Source organism: Hirundo rustica, chromosome 3 (assembly GCF_015227805.2).
Source record: "Hirundo rustica isolate bHirRus1 chromosome 3, bHirRus1.pri.v3, whole genome shotgun sequence".
NCBI lineage: Eukaryota > Metazoa > Chordata > Aves > Passeriformes > Hirundinidae > Hirundo > Hirundo rustica.
In genome coordinates, this window is record NC_053452.1 from 56,875,409 (window position 1) to 56,899,400 (window position 23,992).

General features: G+C 41.0%; 1 protein-coding gene across 3 annotated transcripts in view; it reads left to right on the top strand.

Moving 5' to 3' along the window:
* Nucleotides 1-14,088: 14,088 nt before the first annotated feature.
* The window catches only part of SYNE1 (spectrin repeat containing nuclear envelope protein 1), a 301,821-nt gene continuing 291,917 nt past the window's right edge, over nt 14,089-23,992 (top strand). For 2 of the 3 annotated variants that reach the window (XM_058419842.1, XM_058419859.1), the window contains exons 1-2: nt 14,093-14,159; nt 22,888-23,154. In XM_058419842.1, coding sequence (XP_058275825.1) covers nt 23,091-23,154 — 64 coding nt within the window. In that variant the 5' untranslated portion in view covers nt 14,093-14,159; nt 22,888-23,090. Of the gene's footprint in view, nt 14,160-22,887; nt 23,155-23,992 lie in introns of all 3 variants that reach the window. The other variant, XM_058419844.1, reaches the window with a different exon arrangement.

Below are 23,992 nucleotides of genomic sequence, written 5' to 3' on the forward strand. Positions count from 1 at the left end.
TTTTACAGCTCTCCGGATGCATGAAAGAAAAATTCAGGAATTTTTTTTTTTTATTTGACTAGTGATGAAAAATATTCCTGTCTACCATCAAACTCTCAATGTTAAATGGTGCTCATGCTATGACAAAGGGCTGAAAAACTTTGTCTTGAATTTACTGGCTTAATGACTCACTTCAAGTTCAGACAGCAAAGTTCTTCAGTTTACCAGCTACAGGTTAAATGTCCTACTGCCTCACGTTGGCTCCATCAGATTACACCTTTCAATATGACATGGCTGCTATGGAGGAAAAGAAATGTGGCTGCAGCATCATCACCATCTTAGAAAACACATTGGTTTCTGGGAGTGTGTGGTTGTTACAAATTTTCCTCCATATTTTCAGAGAAAGAAATGTGGGTAGGAACTTCATGAGAATTTCAGACATTCAGTATTTTTTGGGAGCTGTGAAATCCTAAGGACATAATATAAAAAGAAGGTCCCTCGTTGCTAATTTGCACCGTTACATGTACGAGCAGACAGTGTCACTGTGCAGTATATGAATGCTCTTTGTTTACTGGAACAAGTGTAACATTTTTAGATACAACATTCAACTCAAAACTCTGAAACCATATTTTTTCCCTAATGTGTAAATATATTACGCAGCAAAAGTTGACTGAGAGACATAAAAAGAGGCTGAGGAGAGCACTCCCCTTCTGCCAACTGGACACTTTCTGATTCCAGTTTTTTCTGTTTGGTATTTGCGATATTGAAGGCTGTGTGTATTTATGTGTGGGTGGAAAAGGAAGAATGACAGAATTAAAAGAGGATACACAGCAAAATATATTTTGTTACTGCATTCCAGTCCTGATTAAACTTAAGGTAAGAGAGAAAAAACAAAAACAAAAACAAAAACAAAAACAAAAACAAAAACAAAAACAAAAAAACCAACCAACCAACCAAGCAAACCAAAAATTATTTTTTATTCAGGTTCAAATATTTTAAACAAAATGTATCTCAAAATCACTCCAGGGCAGTGGGTCCTGCAGGAAGCGATAGTGGTATGTCATGTGGGCAAAAGACAGTTTTGGCATCTTGGTACTGAATTCCCACAGGCTAGTGGAGTATGGTGCTGAGAGTAGGCATTACGGGGCTTGTGGGAGTCCATCTGCACACCTCAGTGCTGGGTGTCATCCTCGGGGACACAAGGAGGTGACAGAGGGAGGGGGCAAAGATGAGCTATTTGTAGCCAAGAGAAAGTCAGGGACTTCCTCTCTCCCACTGTTTCCTATCTAGCAGATTGCTTGATATTCTGTGGTGGCCAACATGACAGCAGCAATTTGGAAAGCTGGAAGACCCAAACTCAAACTTTTATCAGAAAACAAAATTGGAAGTAACCATCCCAGAAGAGAACAAAGTACTACTACCTAAGATTTTTTTTTCCCTTAGAGGGAATTAAAATGGAGGCAGAAACTATCTAGTTTCAACCTTCAAGCTGAAGTTTCACAAATAACTAAAAAGGATTATATGACATGATTGCTAATAAGAGCAGAAAACTGGAGTCAGCAAGCCAAAAAATCCTTCTTCATTGTTAGTTCTACAAAAGCATCCTGTGAACCCACGTCCCACACAGCAGATGAAAATGAAATCCACCAATATGCTTTCTAAAATGTGGAAAATGTTTATCTAATGGACAAATTTTTCAGTTTTGCATAAACTTACAATCTAGGAAAGATATTTGCAATTATGTCCTTAGAGTACAATATTTCCTTGTCTTCACCTATGATGCTAGAGGGCAAAGGACAGAGCAATAAACCTCGGAGTCTTTCTATTCACTTCTGCTCCCCTGGAAGTCCTGAGACATGCAGTGCTGAAGCATGACATTTAGTAAAGGCATTGCCTTAATTCAGATCGCTCTTCTATTTTTTCTTCTGCCCCCTAAGAAGGGAACCAAGAAAGGGGACAGAAAAAAACAACACCCAAAAGCAATTCAGCATACAACAACATTTTATTTTAATACTTTGGTGGTAACTGATAGAGTTCTACAGTTGACCTGTAAATTTTACCTCCACCTACCAGTACTAGCTAACAAAATCATCTCTTGCTGTTGTATTCTGTCCAATCTGCTGTTAAAAAGATGGAATAAAATGGAATCCGTTTATCCACTCCCTAGGATGGAGAGAGACAATATTGTTTCATTGAAACAATTCATATTCACAGATGAAACTATATTTGTTCATGCTGAGAGATACTTCTCGTTCACAGACATCAGTCTTCTGGTGTGAGCAGCAAGTCTCACCTTTACAGCTCACAAACTGTTTAGAAGCCAAATTGTATTTTTCCTAAGCGGCCACATGGACTTTAATGGACCTATCATGCTGCATTCCCTTATTAGGAGAAAAAAAATATTCCTGTGTACAACCATTTGTTTGTGAAGTTGTGCAGCAGTGAATCTGTGAGCAGGTTCAGTACCTCTGCACTGCTGCTGCCCACGGGTGGGCAGAGACTGTTCTCTGCAATCCTTCTGCTGAGATGCAAACTAGGATTTAGGATTGACGCAGCCTTCATTTTATCACGCAGTTAGTCAAAGCAAGAAACAGCATACTGGATTCAAGGTATGTTTCTGGGACCTCTTTTTATAGTCATTTTTGTGGGAAGGGTTCCGCGCAGTTATTTCATGACAAGTGTTAGGTAAGAGCCTAATCCAACCACATCGTTGCTAATAAAAAAATCCCTAAACTTAATGAGATACCATAGTAGGTGTGAAATGGGAATATAATCCTCCAGAGGGTATTTACAGGTCCTGAATATCTGAAATATTTTCAAAAAAATAGACTAGAATAGAATGATGGTAAGAACAAAATCTTTACTGTTCATATGTTTATCTTAGGGCTGTTTCTAAAAGTTAATTCTTCTATGGATTCCAATGCTAAGGAAAAAAAAAATTTAAAAAAAAAAAAAAAAGAGAAAAAGAAAATCAGAGTGATTTTATAATAGGATTTTTCCAAGTCTAAGGTATTGTATCTGGATTACTTAATTATTTCTTTCCAGACCTATATCTGGTCTACCAGGCTAGTCACAAAACATGGTCTTTTAGTAACCATACGCCACCACAGATACCATTTTGGTTTGATTTAGTTAGTTTTACTGTAGGCATACTGCTTAATTTTCATGACTCCATTTGTTTGATAGATGAACAGATTGAAAATTCTTCTTTCGTTTTTCTAGCCAAATGGCATGTTACAGTCAAAATCTGCTTTCTGAGTCATACCGTAGGTAAATGAGTAATGTGAAGCAAAACAACAAATGTTTGACAATTATAGCCGCCTTCGTCAGTTTACTACTGCCATAAAAAGTCTAGGAAAAAAAAAAAAAATCCCTTTTCTTAAGTTTAGAGTGAGAGGAAATCCTAAGGGGAAGGTTAAGAATGGAGGTGTGATGAACAATTGAAGGAAATTGCCTTTCAGTAGTCATGAATGTTTAATCTCCTCATTCTCTGACTGACAGGATCACACCATAGTCATGGTGTTTCCATTCATTCCTATAAATCCAACAAGCTTGAAATGCCACTCATCAATTTACCTGGATTTGTACTCTGTTACAGTACTTTTGATTTATTGGCAGACAATTCAAATTTACATGACGTCAAAACGTTCTAAGAATATGAAGCCCAGATCAATCATTCAGAAAAGTACGAAGACTGCAACAATACCTCATAACACTGAAAGCAGAGGTTTTGAGGACTATTAAATCCATGGGCAGTGCTTTGTATGCCAGCGTAGCTTGTTTGGTTTTGTAATTAATTATTCTTATTATGGTTTCCCCAAGGCTTCCCATCTGTCAATCCCAGCTCTGTTGTACTTAAGTTCTGCACAGACAAATTACAGTGAAACTAGATGATCTGCATTTCTTCTTTTTTGTGCAAATTATTTTTCCTGTACTCAGCAGGAAAATATCGCAACGAAAAGTAAGAGCACAAGCTTCCATTCACTGACTTTTTAAAAATTTTTGTTCATTTTCTTTGCCCTTTCCCTGAGAGCAGCATGTGAGGGTTAAAGAATTTTTGCAGGGAGATTGTTTGCCAGGTCTTGCCTTGCTGGTTGAACTGCAGTTCATTAGAGCAGGACCATTACTTACTGCTGTAACAAGAAGACTCTGGCAGCAACCTGTTTGTCTGACCTTGCCTTGAGTAGGTAAGTAGTCAAAAGCAAAAGCAGGTATTTTATTATATTTAAGTGGGAAAAAGATAAAAATCATATAATGAAAATTGTTCTTCCCTCAGTTCCAGAGAAGTTAGGTCCCAAACTAATTGCAGAATTTTGCTCTGATGAAAGACTGCAGTAGCTATTCCTCCCATATATACTTTCCTTCTGGTCATTCCAGAACTTTCCAGAGTCATAAAACCTCCAAACCTTTGCCCTCACCCAAACAGCCATCCTAGCCACCTCTGACAATTCCCCCTACTGCCTCTTTCCTGAGCACCCAGACAAACTTCTGCACTTGTAACCTCCACACTGCTGAGCACCCCGGTCCCTCGGCAAACTAATTGGAGAGCTCCACGGAGAATGGAAATGCAATTATGGTCCTTTGGAAATTGGTGAATAATTAATTTAACAATTTTGTACTGCAGGTCATTAATTTTTACCGCTCTCAGATAGCTCGCTATTAAGGAGAGTAAGCTTAATTAATCTTGTGCTGGAAGGGTGAGAGGTTGTGGAGCAACCAAGCATGGAGTGACTGCAGAAATTCCAGATGTAGAAGATCATTTACCAGTAAGTATATGGCAGTTGGTGTTCCTTGAAAGCATGCATGTGCGCTTTCATGCATGCTTTCAGTTTTACAATAATCAAACTTTTAGTAGAACAACTCCTGATTTCTTCCGTAAAGGTCTTGGGAGACAAGCACATCTAAGATGTAGGAATTCTGAAACAGATATTTAGCAAACAGAAACCTGTGTCAGTAAATTGCATCACATGTACTCACAATTGTGTTCTGAATGATTGAAAATATCAGGAAACAAAATTATGAGAGATGAGGAAAATGCTGTGGAAATGAAAATGTTAAGGCAAGGGCAAAGCACTCAACAGCACGACTACTTGACGTGGGCCAGTCAAACTTAGGAAACTTAAGAAAAAAAGCACAGTAAGAAAGAAAGAACAATAAGACTAACGTGGAATTAAAGGACATACATCAGGAATGTCTGCTAACCCTTTGAATTAAGATTACTTGACTTAACCAAAGATTTCTAGACTGATCAGGGAACAGTCCTAAGACTGTCAGGACAGTGCATGAGTGAAATGTAAAATGTAAACAAGAAACAAGTGGAGATTTCAGGAACTAGACAGTAAGGGGAAGCAGGATTAGGGGAATTAATGTCAGCAAGAATGTTGTTCTGAAGACAAAGATAAGTCACATGTGTCTTGAAACAATGGGTGTTGCCAGTTCTCAGAAATATATTATGAAAATTTTTGTATGGTGATGACAACCTAAATCTGATCTTTAGGTAAAATCAGAGAAAATACCCTCTGACTGGGTGATTAATTGGTTGCTGTTTTCTTATTTAGAAGCACAGTCAATAAAATGAGCAGGCTGACCTCAGAATGAAATCTGTTTGGATTTTTCCTGGGATAGGTTGAGCTGACTGGAGCTGGGATGGGAATGTTGAGATGAGAAAAGACAAGCAGAATGGGAAGCATCTAATATGGTGCACCTCAGAAGACAGCAGAAACCAAAAGAAATCCAAAGGATCTAGAGCCTATCAATGATGGTTTCACCACTGACCACATTGCTCTCTTCTGTGTTCAGAAGATATGAGTATGCGGCAAGTCTGAGCTGCAGTGTTGGTGGTCCAGGTAATTCTGAGGCAGGTTGCCTTTTTAGTTCTAGGGTGCTGCACTTCAGAGTCGGAGGGGATAGTCAGAATAGCGGCTGGTATAGTCATTCCTACCAATGCAACATGAATACAAACCCAGGCCACTCTGCTCTGACAGTATTTCACAGAATCTGTGCAAACAACAACAAAATCTCTCTCTGGATAACAGAGAACATTTATGAAATCTCCAGAAATAAGCATGCAGGAGCTAGAAGCATCTGAGCCTTAAGACCAGAACTTTGATCTGACAGGCATCTGCAAACAGCACTGCAGAATGGGCCCCATAACATGGAGGAGCAGTTTTATAAAAGGTGACACTGGCAATTTGAAGTAAAACCCTGTAAGCATATAAATCACCAGTGGGTTGTCTGAGCTTCTCTTTCAGCTATAAAGCTTGATTTTTTGGAGGTCAAAGAGATGCAGTTATGATTTTTTGCAACAGAAAAATTCTTCCAAAAGATTGTTTGTTCTCCCAAGAACATAATTTAACAATAATTTGGTCTATACAGGAAAAGATATTCACCCAAAGCATTAAGGCAGAAAGAAAGAGTTCCCTTGGGGACTTTTTGCCTAGTGGAAGAGCATATTTACTGAATAATTATTGTGATGAATTTAAACCACATTCTGTATTTTTGTATTGTTCCACAGTATTCTCCTGAAATAAATGTTGCAGTGTAGTTTTGAAACTACCTAATTTCCTTGGAGTCACAGCTAAATATTGAAAACATCCATTGAAAAAATATTCAGACACTGTAGGGATGACTCACATGAAATTGCAGCCACCTTCAGGATAAAGCATAGCACTGAAGCAGTGGACACAGTTAAACCCAAGAGATGGGTAGCATATAATTTGAGGGGGAAAAACCCCACATTTTGTAGGCATGATAATTTATTGTTTCAACATTGCATGCCTTTTCTACTGTCCATTAAAAAGATTTCTAATTTCCTTCTTAAGTTTGATCTACCAATTCAGAAAATGTTTATTCTTAATAAAATTCCTGCCTGTCTCTGTATAAGAGAGATACGTGCACCACTAGTTTTCATTGTCTTTATTACATTATATTATTCTTAAAACTCTTATTCTAAATAAGCTTTTTTTCTTACAGAAATTGCAATACTTTTTTAAACAACCCCATCTGTTTTCATAGAAACAGCATGCTTCCTACTCACTATATGCTATTAGACAAGACATAGAGCTTCAAGCTCCTGAGTGAAAATGAACATGATTAAAAACATGGATGTCTCATAAAAAAATCCTGACGTTGTTCAGAAGAACTTCTGGTGCTACCTGTCAACATCAAATGATAGAAAAAAAAATCTGATAACATTAATTTCAGAGAGATGGCAGACTTCTGCCCTTGGAAGTTCACATGAATATCAATATGGTTCTTTTACCTAATGAGTTTAAGGTATACTCAAAATGAGGTCAGGAAAGATTTTGGATAAATTCTTTCACTCACACAATAGTGTTCAGTGGCACAGATACATGCCTTGTCATTTAAAATGTTTACCATACTAGACATATTTTAGGTATTTTAATAGGTTTGTTTCATATGTTTTGTATTCAGGCCAATATAGAAATCAGAAAATACAGCTTTGAAACTTCAAGCATAATGACAGTGACAGAGAATAGCCACTGAGTGTCAGTCAGCCAGTAGCTGGGTAATGAAAGTGATCATGGGAATCTTAAATATATTGATTACAGATTACAAAACATCATGGGGCCAGAGTTTCCTCCAGGTAGATATTGTATTATCAGGGATATTAGCCTCACACTATACCCATATGCTGCTTATAACAACCAAAGTGAAGGAAAGATCGTTCAAAATCCCTTTCTTCTTAAAAAAATACTGCTTTGTCCAATCTCCGATATTACCTGCCTTCTCATGTTTTTGCAACATCAATTTGTTCTTGTAAGATGATGTAGTTGCCTCGTGTGGCACACCTTATTCCCTGTTCTCAATTTCTGTTTAGATCTCCTTTCAGATTGGAGTTTAAAATACAGCTCCACATTGTCTAATGACCCCAACTTTGCCAAAGCCCTCTCTTCCTATCAGGTTAGACTTTTATTTTAGTTTCCAAAATCATCATTTTACTGTGGCTACTGACATAGGCTGTGGGGTCCATCGTGTTTATTGTTTTTACCACAAGGTTTTGTTGTTTGACTGTAATATTGTATTTCAGAGAGATAATTATTTTGATTTCTTTATAATTTAAGATAGATTGTTTTTTTCTGTTCACACATGTATCTCCAAGCAAGTAAAGAAATGCAATTATTCTGTCCAGTGTTACATAACAGGAAGATAATTCACCAAGGTATTATGACTTTTCCTGATAAGATATTTGTCCATGTTTGTTTGAGATCAGCGCCAGCTGAAAATCTGCCCAGTGCTGTTCAAAGGCACAGTTCAAAAAGACATCTTGTCTCTATTAGAATGTAAGGAAACTCAAAATTACTTTTGCTTTGGCAGCTGAGAATTTCTTGGCCTGTTCTTGCAGCATGTTTTTAGCCTAGCACTAAAGGAAACATCTTTTTGACACAATCCACAGGGTGGCACAATCTGATCATGACTGCTTTGTACTACTGGTTCATCACAAAGAATTTACTCTTACCATGTTCATCTGAATTTTTAAACTGATTTTATTTAATTTTTTTAAGTTTTATTTTTCTATGCCAAAGCATTGTTAAAAAATGTTAAGTTATGTTAAGTTAAGATGAGTTAAAGACTCATCTCCGCAACACACAGGGGATGTGTTGGAGGGAGCTGGAGGCACAAGGGCGGGAAAATGAAAGGCTAAGGGATAAAAGGTGTCCTGTAAAAAGGAGTAGTGTTTGTTGATGGGTCAACAGGTCTTTGCCTGCCAGTGGAGCAGGGCTGAGGCCTCAGGAGCTGGGCAGACTGGGATCCAGGGGCCAAGCACTGGCACGATGGAGTGTTTAGCATCAGCTACGGGAGGGGTTCACCCTGTATGGCTGTACATGTACTTGCATGTATTTTTCTCTCTCGGGCTTTCACCCTGATAAGGCAGGACCAGGCTGGTCCCGTGACAAGGGTCAGCATGAGTGCTGTGGTTTTGGTCCCTGCTGAACTGTGCATGCAGCCACACATTCCTGTGTGTGCACATTTATGTGGTGAGCACACGCACCTATCAGCAGTGCACACTCAGCTCTGCTCCTGCCTGGAAGTGGGGATGGGCACCTGTGGCAGCCTTGCTGCTATTCAACTGCTGGATTGAGCAGCTTCTAGTCAAATTTTCAGGTTGGCAGTTCCTCTGCTTGATTAAGAACTTCAAGTAATAACCTTTGAGTCCTATTTTAGACAATATTGGGGTATCCACTTTTCATTCTTGTATAGAAGTTTGAGATTTTAGTATTTTTTTAATCCAATTTAGTGTAACTTGTGAAGAATAAACAAGAGGAAATTGTCAAAACAATACATTTTGAGAAGATATAATGACTTAATTGACAAAATTGGGGTGACTAACACTAGAAATAAATGCCATTTGTTTTAGCTTGACTCTTGCCATATGCTAGACTGAGCTCATTCAGTACGTATGAATCCTAATTGTCTCTAAGCTGTTATAATTTTGATAACTTCACTTACAAGAACATATCACATATCACAGTATAATATAGTAGTTTAGCCGATGATTTTTTTCCTTATTTTTTTCTACTCCCACATAATTTTGTGTAATCTCATCCCACTATATTTATTTATTTCAGCGCAATGCAAGGGGAAGTGAAATGGTGTATTGCTGTATTTCATGTAATTCATTACAATCCATGTCAGTGGGAATGTATTCTCTGGCTTCTAGCTGTATCTTTATTTTATTTACAAAGTTTGTTCACCCAGGTTTGGTTACATTAAAATACAAAACATAAGCACTTAAGTACAACACAAAAAATTATGTAGAAAAAAATCATGCAGTTTTACAGCTTTTAGATTCTTAGAGAAGTAAGGAGAGATTTCAGCTACCTTGGACTTCTGGAGGGCAGACTTTGGCCTGTTTAGGAGACTGGTTCACAGTCCCTCGGGAGGCAGTCCTGAAAGGCAAAGGAGTCCAGGAAGGCTAGTCATTCTTCAGGAAGGAAATCTTAAATGTGCAGGAGCAAGCTGTCCCAATGCGCTGAAAGATGAGCCAGCAGGAAAGCCCGCCCTGGCTGAATGGAGAGCTCAGGCTCAGGGATAAAAAGTGATGTTCCACAAGTGGTGTTGCCCAGGTCTCAGTACTGGGGTCAGGTCCTTTCCTTCATTTAATATCTTTATCAGTGATTCAGGTGAGGGGATCAAGTGCAACCTCAGTCAGTTTGCAGTTGAGACACCAGGCTGGGAGGAAGCGTGGACAGGCTGGATTGTCCACAATCCAATTGTGCATTGCGGACAATCCAGCTGGCGGGCTCTGCGGAGGGACGTGGACAGGCTGGACTGGTGGGCTGAGGCCAGTTACATGAGGTTCAATAAGGCCAGGTGCCAGGTCCTGCCTCTGGGGCAAAACAACCCCAGGCAGTGCTACATGCTTCGGGAAGAGTAGCTGGAAAGCAGCCTGGGAAAAAAGGACGTGGGGGTGCCGGTCAAAAACCACTGAATCTGAGGCAGCTGTGCTCAGGTGACCAAGAAGGCCGATGGCAAACAGAAAAAAATATATCCAGCAGGACCAGGATGATTGTCCCCTTGTACTCAGCACTGCTGAGGCCACACCTCGAATCCTGTTTTGGGCCCCTCACTACAGGAAGGACATTGAGGGGCTGGAGCGAGGCCAGAGAAGGGCAACAGAGCTGGGGAAGGGTCTGGAGCACAAGACTTGTGAGGAGTGACTGAGGGAGCTGGAGTTGTTAACCCTGGAGAAAAGGAGGCTCAGGGAAGACCTTTTTGCTCTCTACAGCTGCCTGAGAGGAGGTTGTAGAAAGATGGGTGTCCGTCTCTTCTCCCTATTAATAAGTGATAGTACAAGAAAAAATAGCCTCAAGTTGCATCAGGGGAGGTTTAGATTGGATATTAGGAAAATTTCTTCATGGGAAGGGTTGTCATGCACTGGAACACGCTGCCCAGCCAGGTCATTGATTCCCTGTCCCTGGAGGTATTTAAAAGACATGTAGATGTGATGCTCAAGGACAAGGTGAAGTGGTGGACTTGGACGGGGTTAACAGCTGGACTTGATGATTTTACAAGCCTTTCTTCAAATTATATGATTCTTTGATTAAATGTTTATACATTTATGCTTGATGCAGTACATGAAAACCAGATGTAGAGCTGCACACATCTCTCAGGAGGTGTGTGGCAATGCTGCCAGGTTGTATGTAGATACTGTGTGGCAGTTTAGGACAGGAAGGAAGTGGCAACTACTGCTTGCTGCAAAACCCGCAGGAAGAATGGTATGCTCTTTTACTCAAACCAGGCTCAGCACTCACAGTTACAGCAAATGGACTCAAAAGATATCAAGACACTTACAGAGATATCCTGTTCTGCACCCTGACAAAGTACCAAAAAATTAAAAATGCCTTCCAGGAAGACACTTGTCTAGTATGAGCTTAAATATCTTCCATGATGCCAGTTTCACTTCTTTCTTATGGTACATGGTGCAAAGCTTTATTTCTTCCTAAAATTTTTGGTTCTGATATGACAATACCATGTACAATGTAAGCTGATTACTTCTTGTCCTATGTACTGTGGACACTGAGAAGTGATGATTCTCTTCTTTTTGGTGCTCCTTTCGAATGTTTTTATACCTCATGCCAGTTTTTAATCTCTGGATTGAATAATGATTTCAGGTTTTTCTTCTAGAAGTGTTCTAAACTTTCCACCATTCCCATGGCTGTCCTCTGGATTTTCTCTACCTGATTTAGATATTTTTTGAAGTCTGGCAACCAAAACTGGACCAAGTATAGAAGGATACAATATTGAGGCAAAGCAAAACATTACTGTACCTCTCTTATAGGCAGCATTTCTCTTTTGAGGAAGAGTGCACCAAATTCTTCAGTGCAAAAGACCCCAGATTCTTCAGGGCAAAAGATCTCTTCATGTCTCAGCTAAAAGCAGCAGCCCTTGAGGGTGCTATATATTGTCAAATCTAATTGCCTGTCCTTTCAGAAAAGACATTTGCACATACCCAAGAGGCAACAGTTTCAGATCATGACTTTTTAACAATTAAAAGCAAAATATAAAAAGTAATACTGACAAATACATTGTCCTTAGGATAGCACTGACTTTTTTTTCTAGCTGAGCTTTTAAAACATACAGTGCGGCATTTAGTGCTGAAATTGAAGCTTACACTAGCAAGCACTTTGCTGAACTGCTTCAAAAAATAGTAGTATTATTGTATGAAATCTGAGCTTTTGCAGTGAAGATACTCTCATTCAGTTAATACTGATACTCTTAACCGAGAAAAATAGTTTTCTGAAAGAGGCAGCAAAGTGAGGAATTTTTTCAGCAAAAAAGACATACGTAGGAAGGGAGAACTCAGGAAGATGTTAGCATCCTCTTCCTTTGCCATTTTTGGTGCTGCAACTGTCATGGGGCAAGGCAGAGAAAAAGGAAGAAGGACAAAGAGGTAAGAAAAATTGGATGAGAAAAGCTTTTCAGCTTCCCCCCCCCCATCCCGCCCCCCCCCCCCCCCCAAATAACCCCCCAACCAACCAATCCCACATGCCTTCAAAAGGAGGAAAATTTCAGGCCCAATATGCTTGGTTACACTCATTGTCAGAAGGAGGTAATTTTTGTGGATGGCTGGAGGTGACCTAGATACGTATACCCCGGTTTCACATGAATTCTTGCCATAGCTGCTGGTATGTCTGCTTCTTCCACACAGGACTCTGGCTCCAAGTGTGCAATCCGTAACTGCACAGTGTTGGGATATGTGCCATAAGCGTAAGCGTCCATATCACGAGGGTAGCACCAGTGACAATATGACTGGTGCTACAGGAACAGGGTGATGCTGAGTAATCTCTGCTGCCTAACTCAGATTTTATCCATCCACTCAGTAAACACCCTGCATGCTAATGTTGTAGAATCACTGCAGCACTGCCAGAAATTATGAAAACCAAGAGGTTCATTGGCACTGCTTCTCCCAACTTCTCAATTTCAGCTCCAAATGAGTGGGTTTTTTCCCCAATGACACAGGCCAGAGATGATCCATCTCTTAAGCAGAAAAAATATCCTTCTGTCTCCTGCACAAAGCTAGCCTTAACGGTATCAATTAAAATGAAGGAGGGGAAAAGTGAAATTAAGTCATAGGGATTGTGCAATGTCTTTGGAAGAGGCAGAATCACGTTTTATACTTGGGGCACAAGCACTGTTGCATGGTTAGCGTGGTTTGAGCTCGAAAGTGGCAGACCGTCTTGTCAGCTCCTTTGAATATTTCTGTCCTGCTGCTGTTATGTAAGAGCTGCTGTCCCAGTTTGCTTGTGCAGCTCTCTGCCTTATGCTTGATGATGCTCTGGAGCCTACGCCAAAGGTAATGCCCTACAGCACGCTCTGTATTGCAGTAATAATAATAATAATAATAATAATAGTAATATAACTAGCAATAGTAATTAGCAGGGACAGCTCGATATAACCGAAGTATTTCGGCTACTCGCCAGAACGCACTTCGGGGGAGTCTCGGGGCCGAGGCCGGTGTCTTATCCTCCGACTCCCGGGCACAGCGGTCAAGGCAGCCGCCCCCGGACAAGCTGCCCGGGCTTTGCTGCTGCTGCTGCAGCCGCGGCGGGGCGGGGCGGGGCGCGGCCCCCCCGCGATGCGCGCAAGGACAGCGGGCAGCGGGGCGCGGGCTGCAGCCCGCAGGCGGCGGCGGCCGCGCACTGCGAAGCGCCGCAAGGGTACGGCACATGCACCCCGCACACGCATCCCCGGCACACGCATCCCCGGCACACGCAGCCCGCACACGCATCCCCGGCACACGCATCCCCGGCACACGCATCCCCGGCACACGCAGCCCGCACACGCATCCCCGGCACACGCATCCCCGGCACACGCATCCCCGGCACACGCATCCCTGGCACACGCAGCCCGCACACGCATCCCCGGCACACGCATCCCCGGCACACGCACCCCGCACACGCATCCCCGGCACACGCATCCCCGGCACACGCACCCCCGGCACACGCATCCCCGGCACACGCATCCCCGGCACACGCATCCCGCACACGCATCCCCGGCACACGCATCCGTGCTCCCGCCCTCTCCCCACCCCCGCACCTGCTTCCTCGCCGCGGGCCGGCGGGGCGGGGCAGGGCGGCGCGCCGTGTTGTGCTCGGTAACCAGGCAGCTGCGCCGGGCGCACCGAGGCGCGGAGCAGCGCGGTGCGGCGGGCCGAGGTAGGGCGCGACGGAGCGGGGCCGGGGCCGCGGGGGCTCCCCGGGCCTCCCCGGGGCTGGGGGTGTTCGGCGCGCTTCGGCCGCCGCTTCGGTGAGCCCGCGAGTGGCCGGAGCGCGGCCGGGAAAAGGGGGTCCCACGGGGCAGCCTCTGACAGCTGCCGCCTCCTGCCCCCCTACGCAGAACTGTCTTGAGGCGGATCCGAAACTCGGCGCCGTGGTTGCGGAGTTTGGCCGTGTCCCGGGGTGGGTTTGAGGTTTTGCCCTTTCGGAGCGGACAAACCCGGCGGAGGGCTGTGGTGGTTCTCCTCCTGAAGTGCGCGTACGTGTGCGTTGCAGAGACAGCCGGTTTTATGCTCAGTCGCATACTGCAGGCCAAAACGTAGTTAACCAAAGGAAATGTGACTAGTGATGGGCGCTCCCGGGAAGCCGGTTTTAGCCGGGGCTGCGCGCAGTGATGGTGCAAAAAGGACGAGTGCACCACGACAGAGCTGCGTAGAGCCCATATGTTCCCTGGCTTGCGTGGTAATTCCCCGGAGGTAAGACCTGCTGAAATACGCACCGACAAGGTTGTTACTAGGAATCTGGCAAGCAACGCTGAGGAAAAGTGGCTGTAAGGAACATTAGTAACCTGCTACGAAAGACCAGATACTGGAATTTGATGAGGAAATACTTAGGTAAATCATCCGTGTGATCGTGAGGGAAGCTCCAGTGCGTCAGGCTGTGAGGGATTTATACCTATGTGGCTTGTAGGGAAATAGTATGTGGTGTTTCTGGCTGCCTGCCAGAACTCTTCTAGTGCGGAGCCTGTTGAACAACTCCTAACAGGCACGCGCTTTCCTGTAGTAGTACTAGTGATGGACTGTCTGCTCTCCGTCATCTCTGATAATTATTTTTGTGATTCTTGTGTGCACTTCAACGTTAAACAGATCCCAAGCTGTCAATGCTGATGGGCTGTGTTAGCGTGTTGCCACTGGCTAGAAGAAATCGGGATGCTCTGTCATTTTAATTGGTAAACAGAAAGGCTTTTTTCTTTGTTTTGCTAAATGTTTGTTGGCTGCTGAATGACATTAAAAAAACCCTGATTTCTGAGGTACAGTGTTAAAATTTTGGAGTTACTTCTTTTCTGGTGAGAGTCAGGCATTGTCTTTTGAAATGTTTCACACATTGCTTAAAGCACCGATGTTTTGCCCTGAGAAAGGAGCTCTCCAGAATGAGCGTGGTGCTGCGTGTTGGAATGATTAAATTCTCATCATAGCAAAACCTGTTAGATGTGAATGTAGAAGGAATAATCCTTATGCTTCCCACCTGTTCCTTTAATTCTTGTTCATAGTGTCTGCTTTGGTTTGTTTGTTTAATATTACCTTCAGAAATAATATATGACAATGAAAATTCCATGTTGCTGAGTATAAAATACCAGTGCTTATGTATTTTACAGGTGAATCCAAATACATTTGAGATTTTTAAAAATTATATTTTTACTTTAAGCTATTGTAACAAGTTTCAGCTGTGATTTAGACTGCTGTAATTAATACAGACACAAGAATCTTGTAATGACCATATGCTTTCATGCACCATTACTTTCTCTTTATTAAATATGAGAGTCCTCAATTATGTTTTTTTGGGACCTTAAGAACTTCACTGGAGCCATGCAGAGTTACACAGCCCGTCAGTGAACACACCGCTCATGGATCAGGGAGAGCAGCAAAGCGTAGGGAAAGAGGAACAGCACTGTTAGTATTTAAATTTGGGGAGAGAGTAAGAGCTTCTGGCAATGAAGAGGATCTTCCTGGGTGAGGCACGGAACAAGGCATGAACCCTTTAAGGCCAGCACAGTGGGAGTGATTGTTGGGGGTCTACAGAGCCTTGATCCCAAGAGGAATTCTCATACATTCACCCTTCAGAGGAATCACCACATTAACCCACCTTGGTTAAAGGAAGTCAGTTGTGGCTCAATTTTTTTTTCTTACCAACTAGTGGCAGTAGTTATTGAGAAAGTACATACATCACACATAAACAGTTGTTTTCCTACTTCCTCATTACCATAACTAGTGACAAAACTTTAGAGGTCTTGTTCCTCCTTAGAGCTCATACAGGTGTACATCTGTACATCTGAAGTGACTTTTGGCTTAGTTTCACCCAAAGGCGCAGTTTAAAGGGAAAAACAGAGGGGTTTCTGCTTTTGCATACATATGACCGTTGTCTGTCACTTGCTTATAAGTTATGCTTAAGCAAAGTTTCTTGCTTGGGAGATGTGCGGGAATGCCAATGAACTGACGCTTACTTTCTTATCTCAAACTCCGTTTGACCCACCCTTTCCTGAGATGCTTCAGTGTTTTCTATTTTAGTGGTCTTTCTTTTTTTTTTTTTTTTTTTTCTCCCACAGATATAGGTCTGTAATAGTCTTATGCTTTAAGCCATATTATGCCACGGAATTCCTAGGTGTCAACTAGAAAGAGCAGAAAAATCAGTACAGTTTCTCCTACCATTAACCGGCTTACACTTCAGATGTGAGCTTCACTCTGTCCTATTTGCTTGTGCATTGTGACCTCTGATCCTAATCTCGCCCTGTCTTTGTCTGCGCAGATAGTAAACTCTTTTAGGCAAGGATTATATCCTGTGTTTGTGGAAGGTAATGAGCTACTGATCCCAGGCTCCTGCTATTACCAACTGTAATATAACTGTAATATATTCCTGCACGATTTCAAGAGCAGGATTACTAAACTGTAGTTTATGCTGTCTTTAACTTTCTGTATCGGTAAGTCTGAATGACCTGTATTTGTATGTATCTAAAAATGTGTGTTCTGCCAATTTTCCTAAAAAAAACAGCCTTTTTTTTTCTGCTAGAACAGTTTGCATTTTCTGTTCAAATGGAATTACAGCTTTCAAGACAAGAATCATACCACTAGGTTTTTGTCCATCTTAACAAAAACTAATAAAAGTTAGATAATGAAACACTTGCTGAAATGTAAATATATATATAGATATGTGGACGACTAGGATCCTACAAATAATTTTTAAATACTGGAGTACAATGCTCGGTAAAACACAGAAGATTGTGTGCCATGTATGCCACAGATTTAAATATCAGAGGTGAACTTAAACTTTCAAATTATTAATTGCTGTAGCAAGATCTTCAAGCTTCTGCAAAATGAAAAACTTTTGTTCAACTCCAAAATATGCTTAAGCATACCTAGATGAACCAAAATAATCTGGAGTTCTAGAAAGGATCTAAATATCTCTCTCTGCTGCCCCACACTCCTCAAGAAAAACAAATTTCGATACTTCTGCATAATTACTGCACATTGAGTCAGTGAGAGGTTGGATGGTCAGTGAGAAAGAATACTGTGTTTCAGTGTTCCTGTTTCAATGCATTTTTTGTCAGTAGAGAAAGGAAGCACAGAGTGACAATGTTGGTGTTCAACCATCAAAAACACCTTTTAGAGCCAAAAATGCATTTTCCATGATCTTGTATGATGCACAGTTATGTCCCGTTGCCTTTGGGAGAGTTCCAGTATCCACTGACTTCTGTTGCATTGGGTTTAAGTGAACCACTGCAGACTTGCAGTTCATCTGTCAGAAAAAATTACCAAAGGATTCCTCCGTTGACCTGGATTTTGGAAGATCAGTGAGGAGATGCTACATTTTCTCTGAGGAAAATATAAGAACCATGTTGGATCACTCTACCCCGCTTCTTCATCCTAGATCCAAACGTTATATATCCAGTAGGAATCGACTACAACTTGACAGATTTATACAAATAAATTTACAAATGGATTCTCAATTTGTTATCTACCAGTTATCAATATCCTGGAATGAATTGTATTGAGTTTTTCCACTTTTAACTTTGAGTTTATTTAAGAGGTTGCTGCTTCCATTTTTTGTCATGCCTTTGTCTATCAGAAATGTCTTCAGTGGAAGAATCAACATAATACTAATTGAGGCAAAATAATCTCCCCTTGATCATATTTTCTATTTTCTTTTCACTTTTCTGGATAAAACCCATTGCTTGCTGCCTTTATTTCTCAGATGGTCTTTCAGCACGTCTCTCTTCATCCCTGTGTTCAGCACACACTGTGGCAGAGCTCTTCACTTCTCGTGCTCTGTTTCTGCCCACTTATTTCTGAGTGATGCCTTTTCCACTTACAGCTGGAGCAGTTTTATTCTGTTCTGAACAGGTGTAAAACTACTAGACTTTGGATTTAAAGAAAATCCCGGCCTGCTTCACAGGGGAGGCATTGTACTTTTCAGTCTAATTGACTTCTCTGCTGATTTCCCTTTCATTAATTTTTTAAGCACCGTGTTTGTAGATCATGCCCTGACCTGCTTACATGCTTGGGATTATTCTTGTAATATTTTGGACAATGTCAATCCCTTCCTTAGTTGGACCTATTTTCTATTTATTAGCATTTTCTTCCTGCTAACAACTAACAACCAAACTAAAGCAGCTGGTTTTCTGGCTATCTGCTGTTTAAAAACACAGTAATAACGTCCAGAAAATTCTGGTTCCTATCTTTCTGTGAGTCATTTATTCCTGACTGGCAGGAGGCTCACTGCTGTCTCACAGAATTGCATCTGTTCCAGTAGTGTCTATCAACCTGGCAGCATTTCCAAGACCTCTTAGGTTTCAGATACAGAATCTGTGGATCAAAGTGGACTTCTAGCACTACAGCAGTGAACTATGCTTGGGAATTATTTTCCTGGATTTTTTTTCCCCTTGATCAGTTTTGTGTAACACTTTGCTTACCAAGGAAGTCTGCCTCTTTGTTAATATATAATGGCACCCCAGCACTTGACCCAATTACAGTTGTTCCTGAGATTCTCTTCAGTTCATGTGCTATAGTTATTCTAGTTACTCCACTGTATTTCTTATATCTGTGTAACATTTGATTTGTAAATGTCTTCTAGCTGCAGGACTTCCTTGAATTTATTGCTCTGTTTATTGTCCTCTCAAATACCTCTTTTTGAAATGTCCCAGATTAGAAAAAATCCTTTCACTGCCTGTCCCTGTCTATTTCTTGCTCTGTTCAATATCTTTGTTTATTATATGTGTTTATCCTTGTTTGTCTGGAGTTTCTTTATCTATTCATGTGCTATAATGGGAGATTATAGAAGTCTAAAACTGTTTTTTCAAATACAACAATACTTTCACATCAGTAGCTTCTTCTCCTGGCTGCTATGTCTGGCATCAACTTGATGTACTGTGAATCACAGAATCACAAGATGGAAGGAACCACTGGTGGGGTCATCTGGAATCTGCAATTTGTAGCAACGTGAAGTACAGTCAGAGAATTGTTTACCTCTTCTTGGTCAGGTTTATCTTCTGCCCTTGTTGCCCATTGTTTTTGTTGTCTGCACCTAGGATATATCTCTTTGTTTTTCTGGAACTACACTGCTGACAGGCAGGTCTGTTTTCCTTCAATATATTTTGTAAACTTAAAGAACTAAAAGATAAATTACATTCTGGTCTTGCCAATGGTATTCTAAGCATTCTTGCCAATGGTTTTACCAATAAAAGGAAAATATCTTATTTTAATTCAAAGTTCTCCTGAGCACAATGAAAAAAAAAAAGAGGATTGAACAGGGAGGGGACCCAGAAAAGTTAACCCACAATAGATGCAGTGTTTTTCTTATCTCTTCCATAGAACATCTCACTTTCCTGGCATTTGAAGAGAGGAACAAAATAATCCAGAGAATTGTGAACTGCAATTTTATAAATCCTAATGGCTCTTACGTGAGAGAAGTTTGTGTTTCCTCTTTTCATCCAAACCCAGAGTACTGGGATATTAACATAAGAATATGGTGTCAGTGTAACTTTATCCATTATATCCAGATAGGTGTCAAATGTAATAAAATATTTACCTAATTTGTATGCAAACCTTGTTTCACTCTTGTGTGTTGATTCAGGTATGTTCAGACCAAAATAAAAGAATCATTCATAATACTGAATAATCACTTGTTGAATGCTAAAACAGGGAATAGCTCATATTCAGGATTACCTTCAGGTTTATTTCAGGCTAAGATTTATGAGATTTAAGCCATGTATCTTTTTTTAAACCTATGTATTTTGAAAACATATCCATCTGAAGACACATCTTTGTGTGTGACACACAAATTTAAAAGTCATTCCATTTATTTAAAAATATTTTGTGTAGCAACTATGCAAATAATTAAGATTTTAATGCTTTCAAATCTGAAAAATGTGATCTTTCAGCAGGGAAAAAAAAAATTTTGTTGATGGCTTTAAGTATTTGTAAAAGCCATGAAAAAATCCTGTTCTACATTACATTGAATACCTGACTGTCCACATAGGATCTTTTGTTCTGTGAAACTTTAGGTGTTGCCTGAAGAGAGGTGAGAAGGGTGACTGAAGCTTTGTTTCATCTATTCTGGTGCTGTTTTGCTCTAAGCTGTGGTTTTCTGCCCATGGAGGTGACTGGGCACACGAGAATCTTTCCTTCCTAGCTGTACTAACTTAATGTCACCTTTAAATGAGTTAATTCCCACTGCTTGCAAAGGAGCTTTTGAATGAGGAGCCATATTTAGAAACACACATTCTTCTTATGCAGCATATAATTTAATATCAGCTAAATAAATTATTAATTGCAAGTCTGCCATTTATCGCTGCACAGCGACTCAGCCCGCTGCATGAGTATATTGAACATACATCTTCATAACGCCAACCCAGACTCCTTTAACTTGGACTTGGATCAGCATGTTCCACAGCACCTCTAAATCTGCTCATGTACAACTGATTTATGCCAGCTCTGTCACAGTGAGTGGACTGCTGTTCTGATATTGTTACTGCTGTTAGCCAAAAACCCAATCAGATGAAGCATTTTTAATACCCCTTATCCCTGCCCATAAATTAGTCTTGCAGCTTGCTATAAAGTGGCTGTACCCAGCCAACAGTACTACTCAAAGTGTTAGCAGTGCCACTCCAAACAAGGCTACACTGTGTTACAAATATTTCTGGTTTGGATGGGGTTAGGAAAGCTGATGTTCCATTTAAATGTTGCAGAGGAAGCGAAGTTCAGCAAGCTGTCATATGGGAACACAAGCAACAGAAATCCTTCTCCTGCTCCCTATCCAGCCAGTCAGGTGCTATTTGGTGTGCTGCTGTCGATGCTCTCTGCGGGGATTTAGCAACACCAGGGGACCGTCAGCCCTGGCCAGTGTTGCGGCTGGGAGGTGTGATGTTGGCACCTTCTCCTGCCTGGCTGACACGAGCATGAGGCTCCTGCCAGGGTGCCTCTCCGTGCTTGGGAAGTGGTGACTGATAGGTGGAGTCCCTGTGCGCTCCAAGGAGTGTGTGGGGCAAAGCCTGGAAGGTAGGAAGGGCTGTGGAGGGGAGGAGGCCCTTAAAGGAGAGAGCAGATGCACGTGGAAATAGAGTGGGGATAGGAGCATTCAGGTGTCATGTAAAGTGTACTCATAATTAAAAATAGCATCAGTGTGTCTGGAGTAGGTATTAGTACCATGGTGGCCATGGCATGCGAGGGGACAGCCCAAAGACTTGGGTGGACTTTGCAATGTGTTCTGCAGTGTGGCCCATCAGAAGCGTGCTTCCCTCAGCTGCACGGATTTAAAGCCAGCTTGAGGCTGCCGACCTGAGCAGCATTTCGATATCCAAAATACAATAAAAAACATCAGTAAGAGGGAAAGCAGGATGTACCTTGGGTCAGGAAAGTTTGAAGGGTTAGAAAAGGAAACGTTGAAATATCATTTCCTCTGACTGCCCTTACATGTTGACACAGCTCCTTTGGGACAGTTCATTGTGCCTGAAGCTTTGCAGCCTAAAGGCTTGTCTGTCTGATAATGGAGGACTCTGTTCTCTGGCAGTCCTTGGGGCCAGGGAGAGAGAAAAATGCACAACACCAGTAAACCCACTCACATTTGTGATATTGATCAGCTGCATATCATTTTGAATTTGGGGTGTACCCAGAGTGTATGGTATAAATCCAATTATTCTTGGTGTCCATACACTCAGTTATTTCTAACCAGGGAAATCACTGCATGCATATAAAACATGTACTTGTTATTGCATTATCTGAAGAATCTAATTAGGTTATTTTTAGAACAAATTTATAGTCCCATAGATTTTTATTATAGATGCAGAAGTGTAGCAGTGTTCATGTAGCAGTTCTATTTCACAGCTTTTGATGTTAAATTACACAAAATATAACATCATTATACACTAAAAAATAGTATAAATGCAACTTTATTTAATAATGGAATATATTAATCTCAATATTTCAGAGTAGACCACATTCAAGTGAAGTTAGAAGTTATCCTGACCGATGAGTTTCTGTTGCATGCTCCTTCCTACTGTGGTGAAATAGAACAAGACTTGTACAGTTTTTGGATTTTTACAAGTAGTTTTGTTTTTCTTTTAGGCTTAATAGTCTCTATGTTAAAAGTATTACAGCATTACTTATTTTAATAAATATAACATTATTATTAATATTTCTGAAACAACATCCACAAGCATCCTCAGGAAAGCATTGATGTCTGGTGCGTTGCCAACTGTGTTTAATGATTTGTTTTTGCAGCTTCATTCTGCTTGGTGATTGCCAAGCAAGGTTTCAGCATTAATTATGTCTTTGGCTGGGCATACACTATAGGCAAACCCTAAACCCTATACCTATATAAGATAGCTATTAAGACTCAGACTCCTTAATTTTCAGAGCTGGTAAAAGTTTCCTCTAAACTTTGGTACTTTCTTTCTCAGGCACTGTGGTTGTTTTACCATTGCTTTGCCCCGGCCCTATGGGGGCCATCATTGGGCTGGAGTTGTCTGACTGCCCCAGGGATGCTCTGCCACGGCTGAGGGTTGGACGCTAAAAGGAAGCCATCCAAGATCCTCGTCTCACTGAGCTCCACAGCTTGGAGGGAGAATTCTGTTAGGGGAAGTGGACTCACTCCAAAGAGATCATGGCTTCATCCCGACTAGTGGCAAGATCTAGAGACATTGCCAATGTCATGCAACGGCTTCAAGGTAAGTGACTGACTAGGGCTGGTGCTCACTGCCATGCCCTTATAAATGGAAGTTCCTATTTTCTACTATACCAAACAGTCAGAACAATATTTCTGAAGCTTAGTAACTTTTCTAAACTTATCTACTGGAAAGTACTTCTAGTATATCTAAAGGACTGTGATTATATGAGTCCTTTGGCATAGCACTAACAGTGATGCTTCAAAGCAGTTGACATGAACATGGCTCCATGGGACAGTAGATTGAATTGAAGGTTATGAGACTTTGCATTTGGTTCTGTTTCTCCCAGGTTACCTGATGTGTGTATCAATTTTCTCATAGAAAAGAAAATAGAAATTATATTCATCCTTTTCTTAACTGCAAAGTCAACTGGTAGGTCTTTTATACTGATAAACTAATATTTATTAGTTTGGCAATGAGAACAGTGCTTTATTACATTGTTAAGCATTGAAGAATTCATAGTTCAGTAAGCTTATTATTAATCCTCAAGTTGATGACCTTTTAGATAACACATCACAGGATGTCTTTGCAATATTCTTTGAGTATTCATTATGGTTTTATGTTCCTATAATATTGCACTACTAAATAAATTTATTGTGTTTTCTTAGAAGTTACATGCCTGACTGCTGCTGCTAAAAGCTTACATTTGGATTTTTTTTTTTTTTTTTTAATTCAAATAGTGGTATTGACTGGAAACAAATTGTCAGTGCTGCTGTAGATTTCACTCCTATTAACTTTTGAACTTGGTCATAAATCCCTGACCTTCTTTCCTCTACAGACTAGTTTCCACTGGCTTCAACAAAAGCTTATATGCATAGAAACGTTGATACCCCCTTCTGCA